Source organism: Echiichthys vipera, assembly GCF_963691815.1.
Source record: "Echiichthys vipera genome assembly, chromosome: 20".
NCBI classification, from domain to species: Eukaryota; Metazoa; Chordata; class Actinopteri; order Perciformes; family Trachinidae; genus Echiichthys; species Echiichthys vipera.
The window spans coordinates 15,764,798-15,786,089 of record NC_139845.1 but is presented as its reverse complement, the minus strand read 5'-3'; the positions used below and the strand labels follow the sequence as shown (position 1 = coordinate 15,786,089).

The following is a 21,292-nucleotide window of genomic DNA, read 5'->3' as shown; positions in this document are numbered from 1 at the left end:
GCACGACTTTTTACGCAACTGACCTTGCATGTACAGCGTGATGACGTTTGTAGTCTCAATTAGCCACTTGTTAGCATCTGCTTTTGTAACGACATGTACAAGCTTCAAAATTCAGGAGTGGAGTATTGACTGATGTATTTTATATCGTAAAGCAAAACGTTAAAATCTCTTTAACCCATTCAAAAGACTGTTCACAAGTTGTGCTCCTCACAATAAGTAAACTAATTGTAAAATGTAAAATCATGGAGTCTGTTTTGACATTTTATCCACAAGCTAACTTAGTTATCTATAAATAAAGAACAGGACTCATAACTATATAACGTTCTGAGGGTTTACGATATAAAATCTTATATATACCTATTTAATCTGATATCAATATAGGTTAGAGAACAAATGATTAATACTTGATTTATTCTGAAATACTGCTATATTTTATTGTTCAGCTGTGGCTATACCACTGCTGTACTAGCAAGTTTTTTTTTAAATAACCAAGACACTTCAACAAAACCTACATTATAAGATATAGGATTTATTTATATATAGCTAATAGTCAATCAAATTCTGAACAATATTCCAGAATAAATCAAGTATTTATAATGTGTTCTCTAATTTGGATCTCCAGTTTATATTTAACTTTAGCACTGAGACTAAAGCCATCAATTTCTCACTATAGCAACAACTGCACAAATGTGTGGAGTGGGTGGTTGGTACCATACAACAGATGGTGGCTGTTAATAGTAAATATGCTGTTATCATAAAGGCTTTACCAAGGTCTGTTCTGCCAGTTTAGAACTTGTGAAATGATTTGAATGGCTCTGTGACTCAACACTAATTACATTAGAGTTGCAGAAAGTAAGCATGTCCCTGTTTTGAAGTGCTGCATATAATTTAATCCAGATATCTGGCATGAATTTGACGGCCGCAGCCACTCACTAATGAAATAGCTTTATATTACAAAATATATTTATTTTGGTGTTGTTTACTTCATTGGATTATAATAAACCCACCTTTCAAAGCTGTTTCATTGTCTACTGGGATTTTCTCCCTGTTTGCCAATTTTACATGTTTCTGTGTGCTATCAGTGGTTAACAGTGTGACGGTCTCAGTTTGAAATAGTTATTATTGATGGTTATTCATTTAGATATAGTAAAGTCTATAAGTACAGTATATAGAGATGAGGATGAGTTCATGTTGCTGATAAGACAAAAACTCTGTTACATAAAACCTGATGGCTCTAGATATGAATGATGCATTTTCAGTAAATTATCTCTAGTTGAATAATATTCATCTTAAGAAAGTATGCAGAGCCTTTTTATGTGTGACACTTCACACTTCATTTGGAACTATTTGGGAAATATACTTCATTTGGGAAAATGACCTGTCGTCTCTTTAAAACAAACTTTTGCGTACTTTTGTAAACTCCCAGGGTAACTATTCTCCCACATTTCTCTAGATTGACTCATGATCACAACATGTTTCCAGCACTATACAGTGTGTATAAGCCCTACGACTCTAAAAGCCAACTGTTTCCACCCGAACAACAATACAGCTACACCAAATGTCATTTCCTGGTGTGCACGTGATGCAGAAGAGAGCTGCTCACACGTCATCCTCCTCAGTGAGTGAGAGACAAGATGGAAATGGAGAGAAAGTAGTAAGAGAAAGAAGTACTCAAGGGAAATTCAGACGTCCTGGAAACAAAAGTTCCCATTTCTCACGGAAAGGTGGAAGGGAAAGATGCACGCATTTTGTAAAATGCGACGCGTTAATTTTCCATCGAGCATGGGGATTGCACTGACGTGAGGGGGCAAAAAATGAATAAATGAAAACCAATAAATATTAGTTCATGCCAGATTACCGGAAGTTCAAGGAAGAGTGAACTGAGTACATATTACTTTAGTATCATTCTCTAAAAATCATCAGAATATAGGAATAAAAGTCGGAAATTCGCATTTTTCTGAGTAACCCGCCACCCCCCCACTCTGGTTTCAAAATTCTCCCTATTTTTGAGTCTACAGCCTGGGAAGTATGCTTTTAAATCACAAGAAGTGGCTTCTGCAGTGAATATGCGCATGAATCTGTGAACGTTAAAAGCCTCTTTCACTATTGGAAGGAATCAAAGATGAGCGTGTCCCTCAAAGAAGTCGGCCATCAGAAAGGAACGCTTGAGTGTGTTTGTGCGTCAGCAGGGAGCTCCTTTACAGAGTCTGGCCTGCTTGTCAAACTGCTAAAGGAGATGTTCTCTGGTCCAGAGTCCTCCCACACACAGCTGCTCCCAAATAATCTCTGTGCGTGTGTGATTTCATATGGGCTGGCCCATGCATCCTTGATTATGATATGTTTTATGTGCTTGTGTTTGCACAGTCACTTGTGTACCTGTGTGTTTCTCCCCTGCGTGTGTTCAGGCTTGTTTGTCTGATCTCTTGGCACCGCATGCTTCTCCCTCTTTATGCTACAGCTCCATGCCCGTCCAGCCGCTCTCTCATCCTATTAAGACTTCTACTCCCAAAGGAGGCGCTTGTCTCTGCGTGCTGGAGATCACAGTCTGGGCTGAGTGTGACTCTCACTCTGCGAGGCCAAAGCCTGGCGTCAAATATTTGTTTCATCCCAAACTGAGATATCCACCATCTGGAAATAAAAAAAGGCAGCTATTGTGTTATGCTGGTCCTCAAGAGAGAAATGTCTTTTTACACTTTTTTAGCAGCACCATAGGGAGGAGCATCCCTGGACCTAACAAAGCCTCTGTGAGTGCAAAAAATGTCAACTGGGCAAATTGTTGCTGTCACAACACTTAGATTCTAGATCTTAGAATTTAAGGACAGTATGACCTTAAATACACAGTGAATATGGGAATTTATCAGCTGACAGAAGTGACAAAATTTGTGTGTAGTTTTCCAGATATAGCATGTTGAAGTTGTCCGATAATCCCATTAAAGTCAATTTGTTTTCAATATGTTTTCACTTGTGTTAAAGGAATAGTTCAACATTTTGCGAACTATAAGCACATTTTTAAACTCAGAAATCAGAAGCATCGTTGACACTACTGTTACAAAAGCTTTGTTGCATCAGGGTTCTTGTTCTTATGGTGGGTAGCCGATTTAATTAGAAACAAAGTCTTTTATTGCCTCTGTAATATTTGCAGTCATGCTGAGTCTGAAATTAATTTCTGCTGTTCCTTTGCTCGTGTCTCCAGATGGCCCTGTGATCTGGCGGATGCTGACCTACCCCCCTACTCGGCGAGCTCTCCTGGTGGGCTGCGGTCTTCAGATGTTCCAGCAGCTTTCGGGAATCAACACAGTCATGTGAGTGAAACCGCCATTATTTTATCTCTGTCATCCAGTCCCAATTTTTCTCCTGGTTGGGCCATGACAACAGACTTTTCAAAACTTTCTGCGTCTGCAATGGTCAACATACAATAGGGTATAATGGGACAGTTATTATTTATGGTTATGAAGTATGCAACTGTTAAGGATTCAAATTTCTGTCAATTCTAACAGTGCTCATTTTAGTATCAGATATGCTTTACAGATATGTCATGGAAAACAGTCCTGCCTCCTGCCTGACAAAACGCTCCAGTGCTATTAAAATTGATTCATTAACCTTTGTATGTACCCAGACAGATAAATGATCAGTGCCAAAAGTCAGTGCAATTGGAGAGAGTTATTCATTCAGGTCACGTTCACACCAAACGTGTCTTGCTTTAGTTCGGTTCACATTGCAAGATGAAGGGAAAACTCAAACTTTGGGTTACACCAGAGAAAGCACACCAACTGAAAAAGTTCAGGAGGGATCATTTAGCTTTAATTTAACAACTAAAAAGTGCAAGAAGTTATGGGTAAAAGGATACAGAAGTAGGCTGATTATCCATAACATTGTATTAAGTTCCACGGACATCTGACCCACAGTCTTGAGTGTACTTCAGTTATTTAATCTAATTTTAAGCCAGAGAATAAAAACTGTTGTCCCAGTAGTTAACCTGGAAGGTCGGGTTGGTGTTATCTTTATTGAGGTTCGAGTGAATCAGCATGCTAATGTTATAATAGCAGTATGGGGGTAGGAGGAAGCAAAAACGTATCTAGTCTTACCCCTTAACAGATCAATTAAGCCTGGATAGTTGGTATTATATTATTAACATGTCAGTATAATAAGAAATAGGCACTGGCAATATTATTCTATTGCCACATGTATATGTGTCACTTGAGGTTGTGTGACTTAGTCAGTTATCTTTATCATAGATCAAACTGGAGTGTCTTGTTACTAGATCACATGGCCATTGAAAAGGAAAGTTCAAGTGTGTTTTTATCTATTTGGCCCTCAGCATTAACCAAAGGAAGATGATACAGGAGAGAGATCTAGTCAGATGTATTCGCTCGAGCAGCACAGTTTTCAATAAATCATTTCTTTCATCTTTCATAACACATAATACACAGAGAGACCAGTAGCCTCATTGCATCACTGCCCACTTACCTGTGAAGGGACGAGCCACCTTTCCTCTTTTATTCTCTTTCTCTTACCATCTGAAGAGATCGTGTCATCTGTGTTACCTCCCCTTTGAGATGAACTATATTACAGGCTCTGTAAACAAATCTGTGGATATGTGCTGTTGCTTAGCAACCGTAGAGGGTGAAAGCAATAGGATGAGAGCATGGCTTGTGAGGCTGTTTGTGTGTGTGTCTGCCTACATGTGTGATTTAATGCGTGTAATGTGACACTACGGACTTTTGGCCTCTGCGCATATGCACCTGTGTGATTTGTATGCGTGAAGTGTGCGGCGTGTGTGGTGAGGTGTGACTGAATGTATGGATGTGTGCATACATGTGCTTGTATCTTGAGATTTTGAAATTCAGCTGTGGTTAGTTCGGTGACACACTGCATTTGTCACAAAATGAAAGTCTGCCACTATTACTGTACTGTGAATTCATCTCCTGTTGCGGAACAGTGTGAACCAAGGAAAGGACAAACTAAATCTGTCACAGCTCTGTCACTGTCCACCTTTTAGTCTCTCTGACTTGTGTATCTACTTGTGTTTGTCTTTCTGAAAAGGTCTGCCTGCTAGTTTATCTGTGTCGGTAGTGACTCATTTACATGGAGCCTTTAATACATCTTTGATCAAGATGTTGTCTAGATTTTGTTATGTTTTCCCTATGGCATTAAACTGTGTCTTCGGTCTACACATTGAATTCTGACTGCCCTTTCATTTGCAAAACTACCCACTGTGGCTTCCTTTGGTGATAATTACATCCTTCAAAATTGACAATAAAGACCTTATCCTGCTGACAGTCAATGTCTGGCGATTATGTCTCAGTTTGAGTTGTTTACTGTTTGTTTTCTTTTTACCACATACTGGTTGGAAATAGTCTATTCACAAGTAAAGTATTATATAACCAAATCAAACTAAAAGCAATGATTCAACTGAGCGACACAATTAAACTAAAATGGGAGAAGCCTGTCTGGTTGTCCTTCAATTTCCTCGACAGCTGTTCATGCAATCGACTTCACAACAGGTGGCTGTATAGCAGAGGACCAAAGGAAGTGCAAGGTGCGAGCTCTGGAGATCTGAAGGACGCATTTTAATCAATGCGTTATGTACACTGTAGCTGTGTTCAAAATGGTTCCCTCATTCACTCACCCACTATTCCCTATATAGTGTTTATTAAATAGTGCACTATATAGGGAATGATCAAACCAGATTTTGGATACTACACTGGAAGTGGGTTGCGTCAGTAGATGCGCCGGGTATACAGGTATGTGTGAGTGAAGCGGGTACGTCCAGCCTCATGTAAACGAGCGGAGCTGTAATCTCTTTTTACAGTCTATATACAAACCTGCACTCAGGAGGACAGTCAAAGGTTGTACTGATGTTGCATGTTCATTTTAATGTTAAATCCCAAATAAATTGTTGAAATTTTGATGGTGTTAAACTGTGGTTTTCTTAAGAATGGTTCTGTGTCCCGATGCGAGCTGTAATAGCCCCCAAATAGTTTATTTTACAAGCGAGTAACAGTAGTCAGCTTGTGAGTAACGGTTGCCGTTAGCTCTCAGATACCTGGCCAGCGTTGGCACCTCTTCTGCTTCTTCTTCTTCTCCTCCAATAAAACACGGCCGCATTGCATTTTGGTATACAGTACAATGTAGTATACATAGTATGTAAACTCAAATTACTTGTATTGCATTGTGGGCATTTTACAGTGGAATATATAGTGAATGAAATTAACCACAGAGAATTCGAACACAACTACAAAATGCATACACACTATATTGCACTACTTCTATGATAGGGAACGATTACGAACACAGCTACTGTGTTGTTTATTGAGAGGGACCTTATATTAACTGTTACACTGCTGGGTACAGCTCGCAGTACATTCAAGAGACAGATATAGAGAGACCGGAGATGTTACATTGTAGCAAACTCAAACATTTCAAGCATCAGCTGTCACTTTCAGGATGATCAGTTTTGTTCCTGGAATTAGCCTGGCCCCAATAACTCACTATTTTTATTACAAGTGTCACATCAGCTTCTTAGAATTTTCTGTAAATTCTAATATAATACAAAAGTGCATGAAAAATAAGCAACCATAAATTTCTGTTGTTCGTATGAATAAATTCTCAAATAAATGTCACTTACTATATATATTATTTGTTTATATATGGTGACAATTAAGCATGAAATAACATGATGATTTATTTATTCATTTATTTAAGCATTTAATGATCTAACTACCCATTTCTTTACATATATTTAGTTTTGGTCCTTCATAGCCTGGACATCAGGTGATGGCTGGGTGAGAAAAATAATGAACCAATCCCTTAAAAGTCTTAAACACTGATAGCATGACGAAGGTAAAACTCTGTGTTCTAGTGTGGTTTTTTTGTATGACAATTTCTTCCATCCATGTCTGTGCTGTATGCTTTCTGTCAATATAGACAGCGTTCTGGTTCTTCCTGCATGTTGTCACTAATACTGTGCCCCAGCCTGCCTGTTTACCACCTGCCTTTTTGTTCTCACGTGAAGCTGCCAGGCTAGCTCTATTAGCCAGTGAGATACAAAGGTAGGCTGGGGAGCCAGTAAATCAGCTGGGCTTACAGACAAGTCCTGCTCTCCCTGTCCCCAGCTGCTTGCCCTGATTAAACCAACAGGCTGGCTTAGAGAAAGGAGGAAAGAGGCAGTGAGATGGCTGGCCAATTGGTGAAAAAATGGAAAGGAGAAAAAGCTAAACCTAACGAGCGGGGATATATTGTCTGTCACTCTGCTCTGACAGTCTGGAGAAAATTTGGGAACTTGACAGGAGCGAATTGATGGAGATTTTTCTTTCCGTCTCAAAGTCAAATATGCTCACACAGACACATTTGAGTTGATGTTAACACATTGTTCCAAAAGTAAGTAAAGTAAAAGTTCCAATAAGAAGTGTGGCATAAGGAATAAGGCCAACTAAAGTTAGAATTAAACAGCCAACTCAACCAATAAAACAATGACAAACTAATGAACCATTTTATATAGTTAACACATTTCCCACAGGTCTTCCCTTACCAAAAGTCCATTAAAGTGTGCTATTAGTATACTTCTTTTGTATCTGATAGGTACATAAAAAGTGAACTGTAAGTATACTTTCTTATTTTTTGTAGTTTAAAAGTATACTTAAGTATAATACTTGGATTATACTGACAAGTAGAAAAGTATAAGTAAACTTGTACTTAATCTTTTCATCAAGATATACTTAGGAAAAGTATACCTATACTTTAAGTTGAAGTGTACTCCAAAGTTTACTTTCACAAAGTAAAAAGTGAGCTAGAAGTAGTAAACCTAATCTACCTTAAATGCACTTGTATTATAGTTGCAGATATATTTAGTCTGAAACAGTATTAAAACAGCTCACTTATAAGTATACTACTAGTACATTGATATTAGTGTACTACATAAAGTAAACTTAAAGAAATGCACTTAATAAAATGAACTTGTAAAACACTTTTTGGTAAGGGTTTCCTCTCCCACCTGAATGACTTGCGGCTTCCGAGAAATGTTTGTATATCTAAATCCCATACACTTCTGGAAAATGACAGGACTCCTGACATGTCACTGTGATCCCATAGGAATTTGTTCAATCCAGCATTATTTCCATCTATTATTGAATCAAAACAGCAGTGAACACAGACAGCTTTGTGTGCCTCACTGTGCTGTATTGAGTCACGGATGTATGTATGATGTATGTTCCAAGATGAGATCCGGTTTGTTCCAGTCAAAACACTTGAGACTGCCGAATTCAGATTCAGTTTTTGGTATTTTTTGTCTCATTGTCAAAGCAGTCGTCTTTAGTGTAGAAGTTGAATGCTTCAGATGAGTGTTGCAAACACTGTATCTGCTTTATTGTTATCAAAGCATAATGTAATAATAATACAACCTAATTGATTGGCGATGCATTTGCATTGCACATTTTTGTGTATTCTTGATCCCTGTTCTTGGTCCTCACACGTTTTTAATTGGGTGGTTCAGGTGCACAGAAATAGAGAGGGGTGACAGAGGCTGTTGGACTGTCAGAGAGAGAAAATTGTGACTGAGAGGCTGCAAGCAGAGCAGGGAGACAGAGGAGGCAGACCACTTTAATGGGAGTGGTGTGAATCCAGGGCTTGCTCATTAGTGTCCCTACTGAAATCCTTCAATTCAATTCAAAAGGCTTAATTGATATTACATCTGAAATGTGTCGCCAAATGACAAACTCCAATGCATTACATAGACACAAAAATAAAGTCTATAACAAAACAGCATTATTTAACAGAAAATTAAAATAAAACATTATATACAAGTAATGTAAGCAAAGGAGATGGTGGTGATCAGAATATGGCAAGAACATTCTACTGGTTGCCTCTTATTGTGGCAGGAAGAGACATATTTAACAGCCAACACTGCCAAATTATTTATTTCTCTCAGAATGAGGGGGGTCATTTCTCTTTTTCTATCAAGACTTTGTAAATCTGTATCCTCGTGAGGACATCCTGATCTTGAAAGCTCCATTGTATTTTACTCGCAGACCAGTCTGGTAATGTGCGACAGAGAAAATTTGGAGAAGGTTGCCAAGCGAATGTCCAATCAGTGTTGGTTTCGAGGCATGTTTAAGTGTGACCAGCACATGCAAATCAGACCTTATCTAGAAAACATTTCAAACAGCGGTAGCCTTAGTTTTGTCAGAGGTTAGCTAGCGTTTTTCTCTCTTGGATCCTTCTTTTGGAATATGGATCGAGCACCTGAAAGTGTGCCTTTTATCCGTAAACAGCAAATAGCCTTTACCGACATGTTGTTTACTTTCTGAGCTTTGCTTTGATGCTCTGTTCATCGGTCGTAGGCTGCGTTGATCTGATTGGTTGATTTGGCCCGATAGACGGATGGTTTATCTAATCAGCAACCAGTATTTTCGCCCCTTCCCAAAAGATCTCCAACCGAGAGTTTCCAGGCGGATATGCAGAGTAAATGCAAATCATGTGAATCAATCCATCAGGCGGAGTCAGGTTAGTAAATCAGGGCAAGTCTATTCAAATTATGGAAAGAACTCCTCCTAAATATTCCAATAAATCTGACATTGCGTTAGGAAGTTTAGTTCTGTACCTACAGCTTCCTCATCCCATTGACAGCACAGCCCACTGGGCAGCCAGGTCTGTGTGTGTCTGCCCTTCTCTATTGCCTCTTCTTTATTTCTTTCCTTTACTCATACTCAACATGACTTACATAACGCTAAGCTGAAGTCTATCTAGGTACTCTTTTCCAACATAATTAACAGCCAACTCCCTCAAAGATGCTGGTTGGATTATAAGCGCTTGTTCAGCTGCATACTTACTTACACACCATACTTGGTGCAGGTCCACATCACATACTCTTGGTACAGCAGTGATAGTCCAGTAAAACACACAACCATTAAAGTTTTCCAGACTGATGAGCAGACGTGGGCAGAATGACTCTCTTTATATTAGTCATGGATATAATTATGTCACATGGGCATCAGCACTTTAGACTAAGGGAGCTCAGAACATGTTGCTACTTAATAAATTTCAAAAAATCTAAATGCATATATAGCATGGTGTGTGTATACTGCATCTGGATCGCCCCCTGGTGGCACATAATGCCAAAAAAGTTGAATTTCTGCGTAACTAAACATGACTTAAATTTTGCTCAGCTAACTTGAATGCAGTTTATATTATTTAATCGTGTGGCTCTTCTATACTTTCCAAATGTTATAAGACGAAATGGATCAAATTCTGATAGCGAAACGAGTCCTTTCACTGAGGACGTGATGCTGGAAAAAATGTATTTACAGATGAAGTGACGTCTCTTTCACCATGTAAGTCAATGGAAAAAAAAAGTTTTTTGGGGCCCAAGGGCATCACTTCAACAACACAGAAGTTTTAATTTCACCGTTTGGCCACTGTGTCAAATTGGCTTCAAAGTCACATCAGACACACTTCCTGGGGGCCCCATTCTTTAAATACAGTCTATGATCTTGACCAGTACACTCTGACCACTTCCAATAGAGCTGTGCGAGGGAACAGACACCTTGACTTTTCGCCAAAGACTTCACTGTCTTCCCTACTGATGCAATGTGATGCCATAAACAGTAGCATGACCTCACAAGTACAAAACCAATAAGAAGTTGACTGCAGCTAATATAAAACTTTATAGTTATTACTCCAACATGATAGAAATTCATCCATCCATCTTCAATCACTTGTCCCTATCGGGGTTGTGGGGGGCGTGAGACGATCCCAGCTGACATCGCGAGTGAGGCGGGGTGCACCCTGGACAGGACGCCAGTCTATCACAGGGCACATAGAGACAAACAGAGACAAAAAAACATTCACACTCACACCTACGGGCAATTTAGAGTCATCAATTAACCTAACACGTGTATGTCTTTGGATTGTGGGCGGAAGCCGGAGAACCGGAGAAAACCCAAGCAGACTCAGGGAGAACATGCAAACTCCACACAGAAGGGCCCCAGCCCACCACACCTTTATATACTTAATATATTCATGTAAATTCTGAGTCCACGTGTACATAAACCTTTTCCAACTGCTTGTTGCAAAATCTAAGGAAGAGCAAAAACAACGTAAAGAAATGAAGGAATGAAACACAGGGTTATTTCTTGTCCCCATCTGTCCTTTTGTCTTCCTTTATAAATCTATCTCACCCTCCCTCTACTTGTCATCTGCCTTAATCCCCTCCACACCTTCCTCCACCTCATCACCATCAATGTCATGTCTCCCTCCTCCCTCTTCTTCTTTCCTCTGTCCTACCCTATCAGTCTATTTCCTACCCTCTCCTGCTCAATTCATCTCTCTCCATCTTCTTTCCCCTCTTTCCCCCCGCTGCTTCGTCAACACAGTTTGCTGACCCGCCCTGACAAGATCCAGTCCCCACCAGCTCATGGTGACCTTTACATGCTAGATAATGTGGCTAATTGAATCAAAAGGATCCATTGGCTAAAAAAAAAAGGGGTGATATCTAATTGACCCACTGCTGTATCACATTTTTCCTCATTTATGAATGAACAACAGAGGGAAAGGTGGATAAAAAGGAAGAAAAATAGCGCCATCGTGTCATCTATTTATCTATCTATGTAATCTATATACCCATCCATCCTTTCATGTGTTGGCAGTCAAGCGTTCAGGGACACAACTTGTCAGAGCAGAAAGACAAGAGACCAGACACACCACCTGACACTTCTTTTGTTCTCAGAGATGTATTATTGACAAATACATTTTTCATCACAACAGCTCTGCTGACCAGTGTGTGTGTGTGTGTGTGTGTGTGTGTGTGTGTGTGTGTGTGTGTGTGTGTGTGTGTGTGTGTGTGTGTGTGTGTGTGTGTGTGTGTGTGTGTGTGTGTGTGTGTGTGCACGTGTGTGTGTGTGTGTGTGTGTGTGTGTGCGTGCGTGCGTGCGGACGGGGAGGCTATTTAGAGAGAGTGTGCCGGACTTAGGAGTTCAAATCAAACCTCTTAAAAAAAAAAAAAAAAGGTCTGTGTGTGTGTGCATGTACTCACATACCCGAGATGTACTATTGGATGGACTACCATGAAAATTGATCCACACATTTATGTCGCATCCAGGATGAATTCTTTATGGTATCTGGATTTATACATAGTGTCATCATCTGGACAAATATATAACTTCTCCAATACCCCAAAACTAGGGGGAATTTAACCCACCCCCTTCGTGTTAGGGGATAGGACATGGGCTAAACAAACAAAAAAATACATTTTTCCTGAAGATGGTTTCTGTCATTTTAGGTAGTTCTTATCATGCCATGTTTGTTCAAGTGCTCATTTTTTAAAATAGCAGTGATTGACTCGGGATATGTCGGACGGGTATGGGTGGGACTTGGATACTGCAGCTTCACTGCCCAACACCACCACACAGACGCTGGCTCCATAATTTCAAGATGGTGGTGCCTGTTTTCGGGATATTTTGGCTTCATTTTTGTACAGTGGGAGGAATCGGAGACACGTTGACCATCTTTATATACAGTCTATGGTCAAGATAGAGCAGTTATTCATCAGAAAATTAGACTAAACAAGAAAAAATACATAATATTGCAAAAGAAAGTAACAACGAACAATGGAATATAAGTGGTGCTATCAAGTGGTTTAGACATTGCATATAAAAACCTGGTGATTAATATCTTAGTTTGTGTGTGCAATGATCAATCAATCACTGCTGGGTAGATGTTTTGGTTACTTAGCTTTATACCAAGCTAAGATTGTTAGCTCCCATTATATCAGGAGACTGACTGCCATCTTGTTTTCCAACCCTGGTAGCTAATGGTTTTCTTTTCCTGTGCTTCGTGTACTTTGACATCTGCATTGCCCTGGGTCGTTTTTTCAATTTCCGTCAAACGTAGCTTTTGTGCATGAACTAAATACTTGAAGGTAAACAGCTAACATTGTACACTACCCTGGAACAACAAGTAATGGCTCTAACCATACACTGTCTTTTTATGGGACATGTGGTTTATTATTAATTTAATATCTATATAATATAAAGGACCAACAAAAATAAAGAAAAAACAACATTCCACAGATGCCTTGAGAAACCAAACATTGTGCTGATACATACATCTCAATACATAATATGATATGATATGATGGGTGTTGTGGGCAGTGACACAGGCCAGTTGGCCCTGACAGATGGTCCCACAGACAAATGTCATGTTGGAGATGTCGCAAAACGGCAGTTTTTACATGGTCACTCTGCTGGCAGGACTGCAAGTAGCTGGCAGAGCCTACTCTGTTTCTGTCTCTCTTCTCTTCTCTCTCTCTCTCTCTCTGTGTGTGTGTGTGTGTGTGTGTGTTTTATGCTCATCTCGAGAGAAAAGCCAAAATCAACAGAGTTGTTTTTTTAATGTGTTCCCGTGTGTGTTTGTATTTTTTCAAGTGTTCATAAGCAGCTTAATCATGTCAACCTCCAATGCAGCAAGATCCTCTGTAATGAGAAATATTCTAATTTTCCCTCTAATCAAATGCACACAGAAACACATTACCCCTCACTCAAGCACAAACATCTAATTTGCACAAGATGTCTTTGTGAAGCATTCTTATTCTGGAGCTGGAGATGGCATTTACAAGGTTGATAGAGATATTTAAGCAAATGCAGACAAAGTCTTGTATAACACAGAGGAATGTGTTATTTTAACTGATATTCAATCACAGAGTGATGTTAGACGATCTGCTCCCTATTTACAATGCCACCGACGCATGCCTGTTGTACGTGAATGGTCACGTGATATGTGTTTACCAGATTATGAATGTAAATTAATTCTGATTATGTTGCTAAAATGATTGAATGGATGGAGAAAACAGTTTAATTGTTTTAGAAAACAGTTTTAAAATGAAAATGGAGTAGCTTGGATGTAGCCTTAGTATGAATAGTATGTTAGTTAGTAGTTTTGACTTATATGCAAAGTTTTGCTGTTTTAGGGTCTACTCACACTTACCATTCATTCCAGTGAATTGATCAGAGCCGTGCTTTATCATGATTGTCATTGCCATGGCACAATTGCCATGGAGTTTTTTTTTTGTTGTCCAACTGCTTTTGAATATTTGCATCTGACCAAATCTGCAGTAAACAATCCACCTCCACATCAGACCACCGCGAACCCTTCGGCGGCATTTTTTTAAATGTCCGTCGTGGGGGAATAGTCGTACATAAATAGTCGCCAGGACCGCTGTCAATGCTCGTACATGTGCATTCGTGCCGTGCTGAAGCCCACCCCTCTCTCAACCAAGCCAAGAAGCGTGCGTTGCTTAAGCACGGAACAGTGGCACCCACACTGATCAAACGAACTAGACTTTATTCTTGAATCGTACTTGGGCACAGTATGAATAAGTGTGAGTAGGGCCTTAATTGCTTGTATGACCTGGCCTTAAAGGTGTAATTTGTTCCACCTTAGCAGGTGCAACAAAGGTAAGAGAAGCAGATGTCAATCAAACAGGCTGTACTTGCCACCACACTCCTGAGGTTAGGAGGAATGAATGTAAACACCTGTGTGGATATACCATGGTCCCTAATCTGGCCCTTATTTCCTTACTCTTTGCAACCATGAAAATGAATTGTACTGACAGTAGTAAATGCACTGTTTGGTTTTGCTGCGGAATAATCGTTGCCTTGCTTTGTTGGTGATATGTGTGTTCATTTTACCATGTCCTGGGCGTCAGCCAGGCAGAAGTTTTCATTCTGGGATGATGATTATAGGCATCTGCAGTGTACCTATTTGGGCAAAGCGTTTTTGTTTCAAAGCATAAATGTGACGCATGTATGCATCCATTAAAAAAATAGGCCACTTCCCATGAGAATCTCTCTATCTCTCTGTCTCTGTAGCCACATCTTTTCATGTCTGTCCATTTGTTCTCGTTTTCACACCCACAACAATCCTTCTCTTATTTTCTCCAATCATTCATTCTTCCTCTCGCCTCTCCATCCTTTTCTCACTTACTTTCTAATCTCTCTCTGTCTCCCAAGCTCCTTCTGCTTCTTCTCTGCTCTCACACCTCACCACTTAGTCCCTTTCTCTGTGAGTTGGTCACTCCCTCACGCACGCATGCACGCACGCACGCACGCACGCACGCACACACACACACACACACACACACACACACACACACACACACACACACACACACACACACACACACACACACACACACACACACACACACACACACGCACAGACACATACACACACGAGAACTTGCTTGTTCATTTGCACCCACTCACTCGCTACTTTCCCACTCACACACACACTTACACTTGTTTGCTCGCTCAATCTCTCTCCCTCTCATTGTTGCCTTACAGTGCATCGTTACCTCTAAATCTATACTATTAAGCGATGTCATTTGATCACGCTCCGTCAATAAGTAGCACTATGTCGGAGCGTTCTGTCTTACAGATTAGCGAGTTAGTTCTCCTTCACACTCTCACATACGTGCATAGGTTTGTCATCACTTATCATTAAGCATCATGACCTTTTCTGTCAGGCAGCTTCCTCTGTTTTCTCTGCAATGAAAAGGGAGGTTTTGTTTGTTTTTGAAGTACCATAGCAGAGATTTTGCATATTTTATCAAACAGCAACTTCCGGCACTGAAAAATAAAGCAAACGCAAAAGTGCCATAAACTGCAGTTCCTTGAAGGGCTGGCTCCAAAACGCAAATCCCCATTGACCCCCATGTTAAATAAATACTCAGCTTTACAGAAGAAATACATGTTTACAGCCTGGTACAAATCTGTTTTGGTCTCTATAGCTAATATTCCCATTTATGACAACTGTATGGGGGTACATTTTTGTATTACGTTTCAGTTATATTAAGGCTTAAAGTTATGCACAATTAAGGGCTTTGCCATTTTAATTAACTAACTGTTAGCGCCGTCACAGGTGGCTAGCATAGAGTGTAGGTTTACTTTGATCCACCTCAGCTCCATCCACTCTCCAACTCTTTGCCCAGTTTTTGATTATTCAAGAGGCGGCTGCCAGAGCCACATTGAGCTTCAGGCTACATCCATATTTTATAGGCAACGTCCTTGGTTTTACCCCATGAATTACAAATAATGTAGTATAACCATATGAATACAAGGCTTCTTGTTTACCTTTCAGGTTTGATTACCTGACAACATAGCAATATGTCTTCAAAAAACTTTATGACCATTCCAAAAATGACTCATAAGAGCATTGTCTGATCTGCCATCTCTATAATTAAGGTATACTTCCATTCAAACCTGTGGTAGGCAGTGCATTTTTTTGTGGGGGGGAACCCATAATATTCTTTCATCATATTGTAATTCAAGTGCTCTGAGAGAACACTAGACTTCTGCTCCTCCTCTTGACCCCTCTAGGGTTAAGAAAATCTAGCTTGCAACAGGAGACTTTGGCCAATCACAGGTCCCTTCAGAGAGAAAAAGCGCTTTCACTATTGGCTCAGGGCAGAGAGAGGAGAGGGATAGCTGCAGGAAGAGGTCTCACTAAATTTTTGCTTTTAACCTACTGCTAAGGTTAGTTTATTATTAGAGTATTGGTAGACGGACACGCTCTTCAAAATCTTGGACCAAAATCCCTTTATTTTAATAGAATCGGCACAATCAGAAGATCCTCTTGCAGGTTCATAGAATTCAACTTTAGTGACTTTGACATGCACAGTCAAGGAATTGCAAACAATCATGACAGTGATGACCTTTGTAGGAACAGTGCAATCTTTTTCAAAACTAAAGCATTGGCCAAAGGTCAAGTTTCCAGTGATGAGAATATTAGGAGCTGGTGGTGCTAATTCTCCCAACTGGTAGCATTTGGTACTTGTGTACTACGTTATCTGTTGCATCATACATCTTTATATAACAGTATTTAGTGAGAAGCAACACCAAAAGAGCTTTCTTTCGGTCTTATAATACTCCTAACCCATGTAATGCTTTATACTACATCTTACAGCTTGGGGTCAAGCAGTTGACAGTGACCACTGAGATCCAGCTTACTAATAGAATAGATGATAATGGCCTACTGAGCCAACTAGGAGGGAGAGTAGGGGCGTAGCCACTGCACAACCTGCAAGTAATCACTACGCCACCTCTCAAATGACTGTATCTCAGCTATGTATAAACACACAGTTATAATGTATCTCGCATAATGGCAGGAGTTTGTAACGGTGTAAACGTTTTTATACTGCTCTAGTATTATCTGAAAACTGACTCCGTCTGAAAGGTGTCAAAGAAACCTTTAAATGTATGGGTTACTTTGGAAAGTGGTTTGAGGAAATGTAAAGTGTCATTTGAAATGTGTAAACTGGAAAAAAATGCAAAGCCCGCATTTAATCCTTTAAGACCACACGTTGCATACTCCCAACAGTCAGCCGCCTCCAAGAGGATCCTGTAATGTGTTAGTAAATGTCAACTGTGAGTCAGCAGCGTCCTCTCCATCACACATGTGAAATAGGCTAAAAACAGCGGGGAGCGAGCAAATGCAAGAGGGAGACGGAGTCAAGCGAAAACATGTCTATTGTCTATTTAAATTAGCTAAATGAGAAACAGCAATCAGGCCTGTATTCATTTTTTGAAGTGTTACTTATGTACTCGACTGCTGTATCTCCTGTGCAAATCACTGTGTTTTCAGTGGAGGTGTGAAGTAGACACTGACAGACTTAGCACTCTCAAAAAAGTCTGGTTTCAGGGATCAGATTTATTCCACTTTTAGCTGGTGAGATGTGTAAATGATTACCTGACAGGTTGGTGCTGTGCAATACAAGAACTAAATACAGCTGTGAAATTTGTATTTTCTCTTACACCTGTCACTCTCTCAACCCATTCACTCCCTACAGCTTCTGCTTTATGAGGTTCTCTTTCCTTCTCGTGTCTTTTATTTCTCTTTTCCACTGCATCTTCCTTTCTCCCTGTGTGACGTCTGTGTTGTCACTTTAATGTGCCGAATGAGACGTTTGGAGTAGAAGTGTGACAGGAGTGTGGATCCATGTTTCCATTTTCGAACCGGGGTCAGGGCCAGATCACACCTTCTCCTATTAGCTTCGCACTGACTGGGTCTCTTATATAAAAGACAGTGTGTGTGTGTGTGTGTGTGTGTTTGTGGGACCGAGAAAGATGACATCTCTGTTGTTCAGTGTGTGAATGTATGTGCAAGAAATGGAGCATGAGACTCCCCTCAATCTCTCTGATGTATGCTTTCTATCTGCACAGCTAGGGGAAGATGATCACTCTGTGGGGGTCCAGTCAAATTTAAATTACTTTAATACAACATGATAATCATGGATTATTACCAGGGCACTGTGTGGTTCCTTTGAACATGTTATTATTGGCTTTGTGTAATTGTCAATAATATTTTCTGTTGTCTTGACAAAACAACACTCAGAGACTTCCTGGTTACTTCCTATACAAAAGTAACCCCTTTCAATCACAAGTCAGAGACCAGAGACTTTTTACGTGTCGACACGGAGAAGGGAGGAGGTCAACAAGCTCTGCCTGGCTTGTCCCTCTGCAAATTCCCTTCTGACGTTCCGCTCCCCTCCATGTATTTTTATTAAAGAGTACATGAATAATCATTTAACCAGTTACAAAAGAGTACATAAATAATCATTAACCAGTTATATACCTGTTATATCTTCCACTCAAGGTTTCCACAAGGTCACAGGTGGTCTTTGCTCAACAAGCTTCAAACAGTTAATCACTAACCAGTTATATACCTGTTATATCTTCCACTCAAGGTTTCCACAAGGCCATAGGTGGTAAATATAATTGGTGCAGACATGCTGGCACATACTTTGGACCCAACTCTTTGGGGCAAACACTTTTGATTATATGCATGAAAAGAACACTTATAATATTTCATACATTTCTTTAACAGTAATGATGGTGAGTTAGGTTTGAACACTTGTTTTTCCCGCTGTCAATGGCTCTCAATAACAGCTTCTGTAATTGAGGGCTATTTCACTCAATGAAGTATAGGTTAAAATACTATGTGCAGTTGTAACTGAGGGAAATGTATGCTTTATGCTAGGAACATAGCACTTAGTGACATCTGCATCAATGTATAATTGGTGGGGCTGGAAACTTGGTTGAATAGATATTTGCAGGGCTAGTTGCTGGCTGGCAAGCTAACTGTTAACTCACAAGGCTAATTTCTCTCTAGTGTTCCGTCTACTTTATCAAACCAAATATATTTCATACCATATAACGTTGCATAAAAGTTATTAAAGAGGGAAAATAGGCTTCCCGAGCTATTGGGTTTGCTTATTGTCTGTTAGCAAACGTGTTAGCCTGTTAGCTTAACTCGTTCGCTAAAGGGACACCAAGTTAACATAGTTTATTCAAAAGACACAGTATCTGTAACATTGACTCCTGTCTGAACTTTTTTTAGCGGTAAAGAGGGTAGATTTACTGTTATCATTATCATAATTGTTCTACCTGTTTTTAAAATAATTGATAACAAAAAAAACAGTTTCATTCTTTTCTGTGCCTTGGACTCTGTAGATTTCCCTTCTTATTTACAGTTATCCCATTAATGGAAATCCATCAGCTTATTGTGAGCGTTTATCGTGATTGACGTCATCCCTTTCGTTCATCGTCAGAATGTAAAGGCACAGAATGGCTGCATAATCGCTGCAGTATTTCCATTTTCATCTTCTCGGTGCAGTTAATGAAATCACTGCACTCCCAGAGGTCCAGGTAATTGGACCAAATCCAGTCCTGACTCAACTCTGCCCCCCCCCCCCCCCCTCCTCCAGACATCCACTCATTAAAGCCAGTTTCCCTATCTGTTTAATAATCGTTCTACTCAGAGTTGTTATGAATGCAATCTTTTTTAAGTTTATTGTGAAAGACTTCTCTGCGTCTTAGAGGATCAAAATGACGAATACAAGTATATGTTGTCTGACATTTTATCAGACATCTGGAACTACCTCAGAGCTCTTTCTCTTTCAGGTCCTGCCTGGGAGTGTTTCTTGTCACTTTGAGATGTGTGTTGATGGGTGTTTCAGACTGATCGCTGTCACTTTCTATCAGGGGTGACAGCTTCAACCGGTCTCATTCAGGCTTGCAGCACTGCTAACAAAAACTTAAAGATCATGAATATTATGAATATCATGGAGAAAAACACAGAAACCTAAAAACAACTGAAGAGGTTTGACTTATTGCCAGTCACTGTCACAACAATTGAAATGCATTTCCAAAACAAAAACGCCAGTCAGATTCCTTTCACAAAGAAAGAAGTCATCAAAGTACATATTTTTGGTAGGAATACAAACAACACTGACTCCCAGAAATGAACAATATGCCATTTTGAAGAATTTTAACGATTATGCCAAAATAAATACTGAGCACATTCTTCAGCACAGTGTTCTGTGTGTTCCCATTATAATGATGCATTCTCATCTAGGGACACATTTCCATGAGAGTACCGAGCAGCAGCACTTCTTCATGTATTGATCTTTTGTACCAAAGTTTCAGTTTCTCTCCCAACAGTTTCTCCGCCGAGGCTGTGAGATGAAGAGCAGAAGAATAGCACCCTCTTAAACAAACCTGATACTCTCTGCAGATCTGCGAGGAGACACATGGAATTAGCACAATTAGAAATGACACTGCATACGTGGACTGTATGTCTGTCCTTCACATGTCTTTTGTTTGCTTGTCTTCACTGATGTTTACTGTATGTGTTTGTGCTGTTCTTACCTCTGAGCATGTATCCGTCTATGGATTGTAAGGCGACCATGGGTGCCTTGAAAGGCGCCCTCAAATAAAATGCGTTATTATTATTAATATGATACATTATTTGTCCTGCTAATAGCAATTCAGTCATCTTTTTCTAGAATAACAGTTGAACACTTTTCACAGGATAACACAGATTATACAAGGGTGCAGAGGATGGATAATAAGAATAACACAGGGACAAGTTCAGCACTTGAGTGTCAGTTGGAGGCCCTTAAGTTGAAGACGCCATATCCGAGATGCTTTTAACACAAGATGCACTTCTTGGCAAATTGGTCAGAAAAATGAGCACTTTGTTTCTGCAGGCTATTATTCACAGTAGTTTAAGACAGAACTGTGTGTGTGTGTGTGTGTGTGTGTGTGTGTGTGTGTGTGTGTGTGTGTGTGTGTGTGTGTGTGTGTGTGTGTGTGTGTGTGTGTGTATGTGTGTGTGTGCGCGCGCGTGTGTGTGCGTGCGTGCGCGCAATCAGTAAGATGCAGGGCTGGAGATGGAACACAGCAGGCTGCCCTGCTGAGAACAGAAATAGTGCTTTTACTCCTGCCGCTGCGGCAAATCA

General features: G+C 40.0%; 1 protein-coding gene across 1 annotated transcript in view; it reads left to right on the top strand.

Annotated features, from left to right (window-relative positions):
- LOC310962392 (proton myo-inositol cotransporter-like) overlaps nt 1-21,292 on the top strand; it is a gene marked incomplete at both ends in the record, with an annotated part of 67,229 nt that overhangs the window by 36,463 nt on the left and 9,474 nt on the right. Inside the window, one exon of the mRNA XM_083934855.1 lies at nt 3,194-3,302. Coding sequence (XP_083790981.1) covers nt 3,194-3,302 — 109 coding nt within the window. The remainder of the gene's footprint in view (nt 1-3,193; nt 3,303-21,292) is intronic.